The sequence below is a fragment of the Lactuca sativa genome, chromosome 5, assembly GCF_002870075.4.
Source record: "Lactuca sativa cultivar Salinas chromosome 5, Lsat_Salinas_v11, whole genome shotgun sequence".
Taxonomy (NCBI): domain Eukaryota; kingdom Viridiplantae; phylum Streptophyta; class Magnoliopsida; order Asterales; family Asteraceae; genus Lactuca; species Lactuca sativa.
The window spans coordinates 111,562,148-111,567,071 of NC_056627.2; the positions used below are offsets into that span (position 1 = coordinate 111,562,148).

The 4,924-nt window shown below is 27.5% G+C and overlaps 1 protein-coding gene across 1 annotated transcript in view; it reads right to left on the bottom strand.

Annotated features, from left to right (window-relative positions):
• LOC111889010 (dicarboxylate transporter 2.1, chloroplastic) overlaps window positions 1–3,247 on the bottom strand; it is a 16,526-nt gene extending 13,279 nt beyond the window's left edge. The window contains exon 1 of the mRNA XM_023885136.3: window positions 2,244–3,247. Coding sequence (XP_023740904.1) covers window positions 2,244–2,873 — 630 coding nt within the window. The 5' untranslated portion in view covers window positions 2,874–3,247. The remainder of the gene's footprint in view (window positions 1–2,243) is intronic.
• Between the last annotated feature and the right edge of the window lie 1,677 nt (window positions 3,248–4,924).

Below are 4,924 nucleotides of genomic sequence, written 5' to 3' on the forward strand. Positions count from 1 at the left end.
TGTCATACTGTTTGCCACATTTGCCATTTAAAAGGCGTGGGTTGTCACACTTGTAATTCTTTTTTTTTTTTTTTTTTTTTTTTGTAAATTAATTATATTAAAAATAATTAATTTAAAAAAGTTATTTTAAAACTAAAGAGTATTACAATAATTAACTTATACTTTTGGGATATAATAATAATTAACTTAAATAGAAGGGATTTATTTAAATTAATAAAGAGTATTAAACATTAAATAAAAGGAAATAAATCTAAATGTTAATTTTTATAAAGTTAAAGGGTAAATATAATATTTTTATTGTAAGTTTGGAGTAAAAGATGTAGCAAAAAAGAATTTTCAGAGACCAATATTGTAACTTTCAATTCAAAAGTGTTTCTCTCTCATCGCTAGATATATACCGAGATATATTGCCGAGTTTTGTTTGCCATGGCCACCGCACAGTGTTTGCCAAAGCGATGTCACTCAACTTTGCAGAGCTCTTTGCTGAACCACACCCATCAGTCTAACAAAACCTAAAAATATCGCAGGACAGACACAAAAACCTAGATTGTAATATTTGGCGACCGGTAAAAATGGTAGCTATTTAAATTATTTTACTATTCTCTACCATTTTTTGAAAAAAAAAAAAGGAACAAAAAGTTAATGAGATTAACTTAAATTGTCATTTTCTATTTTATTAATCAAACCTTTTTTTAAAGATAATCGTAACTGTTGGATTCGTGGACTCGCTGTGTGTGTACTTGTGCCGAAAGAAAAGCTTCTATGGAGATTTGCATTAAAATTTAAAAACAATAATTTACCAAAACGAAGACAAAATAACACACGATTCTGCAAACTCTTACATGTCTTGCTCTTGTCAATTAAATCCGAATAAGATGTATGGTCACCTTTTGTCGTGAGATACCCTACTCACACCCCGACTAGGGGCGCACAGGTTTGTTTAATTGCATGTGATAAAATTATAATAGAAATAAAATACAGATAGATAATTAATAAGTTATTATATTAAGTAATTACGTTTGATTAATACTTTAATTTTTGATACTTTTGAATAATAGTTTGTATTATATATAAACATAAGGTTAGTGATTTGTGTATAACATCTTTTAACCCTACGCACTAATTTATGCATCAAATGATTGTACAATACAATTATATAAAATATAAATTGTTAAATGATTGTACAATACAATTATATAAAATATAAATTGCTATATATGACTAAAAAATATTATATATCTAAGCATAATCTGCTATGTAACTGTAATTTATATATTTTGTGTCATAATTAACATAATAACATATATGAAATTAAATGCTTGAACATAGTAAGTTCATTAGAGCCAAAATAAGATTATGATAAAGATATTTTTAGATATCAATAATAAAAACGTTTTTTCCAATTAAAATCATGAAAGATTTTATCATGTTATAGTTTTTCATTATATTACTAAATAATTAAAAAAATAAGTCAAATCATGACCATGTTCCATTCTAAATATTAGAAATAAACTTTTCTTGTTGCAATGTAATACCAAGCAATACCTTAAATAGAAAAATTAAATTACCTTATATCATTAATCACTATTCAATTTAATTTTATTTAATATATTTCTAATATAATCTTAACTAGGTGTGAGACCCATTTATTACATGGGTTTATTTAAAAAAATAAATATAAAAAACAATTTGAAAAGTTTGAATTTATAATAAAATGAGAAATCTTTTGAATTATTAAAATTAATGAGACTTTAATGTATTTGATACATTACATATATAAACTCTTTCTAATAAATATCTTCCATATTTATTAACCTTACATATTAAATGTGGAATTTTAATTTAATAAAATGAAAAATACAATAAAATGATAAATGGAAAATAAAAAAAAAAATTTAAAAATATTAGAAAATGTCATGTGTCCAAATGAAAGAGAAGAGGACATGTGACAAAAAAAAAACCTTAATTTATTAGGATAGATAAGTTATTTAAAAAATATGAAATCATGACACTTGTCATAATTTTATTCGGTACCAATATTTATAGACATAAAAAAGTAAAAAACAATTTAATTTCTCCCTTAAAATTTAAATATTTTATATATCTCTCATGCATATATTACTCAAAATTGGAAATAGGAAACAAATGTAATAGTGTTGGTAAATATATAATTAATTAATTAATGCATATCTTTCTGAAAGAAAAAAAGCATTTGAAACTTGTAATAGATGTTATGAGCGTACCTGAAATTGAGATTGAACAAGGAAAGCACCAAGTCTCCGAGCGGAGCCGTCCTTAGGCCTACTCTCACCGGCGATCGCCAAGGAATTAATAATCGGCAAGAAGATCCCACCGGCCCTGGCAGTTGTACTAGGCATCGCCGGCGAAATTATAGCTTCGCAAATCGCTAAACCATAGGCCAAACCCAACGTGCTCTTGCCTAACCACCTCACAAAGTACATTGCCATCCGATCACCCAGTCCAGATTTCACAAACCCTCTGCTGAAGAAGAACGATGCAACTATCAACCATATCACTTCGTTCGTGAAGGCAGCGAAGGCAGATTTGAACGGAAGCGTCTTTGTCACGACGGAGATCGTTAGACACACGAAAGCCCAAGCACCGACGGGTAAAGGTCCGAGGATGAGTCCCGCGATGGTGGTGAGGAAGATGGCAAACAGTCGCCACGCCTGTGTTGTAACCTGACTGGGTTTTGGGATGGCGAAGCAGACGATGAGTCCTACGGAGATGGAGAGTGCCAGTGGGATCGGCTTTGCACCGGGCAAGTTCTGGAATCTGAAAGAGCGACGGCGGGTGTGGGTAGGGATGTTGATTACGGCGGCGTTGTTAGCTTCCGGCGGAGGATTTGACATCTGAGGAGATAATTGATGCGGCGGTTATGGATGTGAAATGATAATAGTTGTAGTGGGGATAAAAGGGTAAGAATGATGAGGATGAAGACTACGTATCTTCCCGCATGACCTTCTATTGTGCGTGTAATCAACATCAATCGAACCATACAAACTCGGTTATATTTTTGCAATGAATTCGGTCTATAAAACGTTACAAACTGTGGATCTTTACTTATTTTGACAAAAAGATCATATAGAATCATGGTCAAATTGTCGAAGAAGATGCCTAATTTTCATACAAGACTTTAACAACATTCAAACAACCTACTAACTACTAACATAGTACGAAAAGAGTTGTAATTAGCAAATTAATTAGGCTGGTACATACAATACTTACAGGGTTTTTGTATTGTTACTTCATCTTTTTTAACTCGTTTTCAGTCTTATAGGTATCATATAATATCTTGTATTTTATTTTAAATATATATAAATAATATATCAATATTATACTGTATTTATAAGGAATTAAAACACATGACTTTTGATATATATATATATATATATATATATATATATATATATATATATATATATATATATATATATATATATATATATATATATATATATATGAATGAGTTCTATGAAAAACAAATAAGTAGGACAACATCTACCGGAACCAATAATCAAATGACACGTGTCAATTTCTTTCTTCACAAGTAATGTATTGTGGAATTTATTGTGAAAGTGATGCGTTGTCATGTTTTCATTGGTTTAAATATGTGTTGCCCTAATCATTCATTTTCCATATAATTCTTCCCTATATATATATATATATATATATATATATATATATATATATATATATATATACTATCTTATAAAACAAATCTCATTATTTCTAAAAATAGATTGAATAAAATAATAATATTTTTTAAAGACGTCCAAATCATTAAGCTAATTGTACAACTAATCACTAATAAAATAATATTAAAATTTAAACAAACTCCTATAAATCTTCTCTTCCAAGGTTTTGACCACATCTTTTTTCATCCAAATAAATACTCAACACCCTATAATTTGGTCATTTCATGAATTTTTTTATTTTTAATATAACATGTTTCCTAAAACAAACTAATGATTGAATTGAAAATAATCATTCTCCATCGAAAAAAATTAATTGTCGAAACAAACTATTTGTCGCCCGCCGCTTTGCGCGGGTAAACGGCTAGTATATATATATATATATATATATATATATATATATATATATATATATATATATATATATATATATATATATATATATATATATATATATATATATATATATATATATATATATATATATATATATATATATATATAGAGTTGTTCAAATGAGAACCAAAAAAGGTTAATAACCGTAAGAACCTCTAACTTTAGATGTTTATAAAGGGTTTAGGGTAACCCTAAACCCTAAACCCTTTATAAACACCCTAAACCATAAACCCTAAACCCTTTATAAACATCTAAAATTAGAGGTTCTTACGGTTTTTAACCTTTTTTGGTTCTCATTTGAACCTTTACCTATATATATATATATATATATATATATATATATATATATATATATATATATATATATATAGAGAGAGAGAGAGAGAGAGAGAGAGAGAGTTAGGTTCAAATGTTTTCACTATCTATTGTGTGCATGTATGATTGATTCTGGACCAATCATTTTAGTTATTTTAAGAAAGTAATTAATGAATATTAAATGCTGAATATATAATTAATATCCATTATATTTTCAGCATGTAATATGCATTAATTACTTTCTTAAAATAACTAAAATGATTGGTCCAGAATCAATCATACATGCACACAATAGATAGTGAAAACAAAATAACCTAACCATATATATATATATATATATATATATATATATATATATATATATGTTAACAGCTATACAACTTGTCAAAGTTAATATGTGTAGGGGCTGTTCCTGTAATTTTCTATTTCTTCATTCCTTTGTTGTATTTATTGTATCTATTTATAGTCTTCTCCTGTTATCAAGGAGATCATTTGAT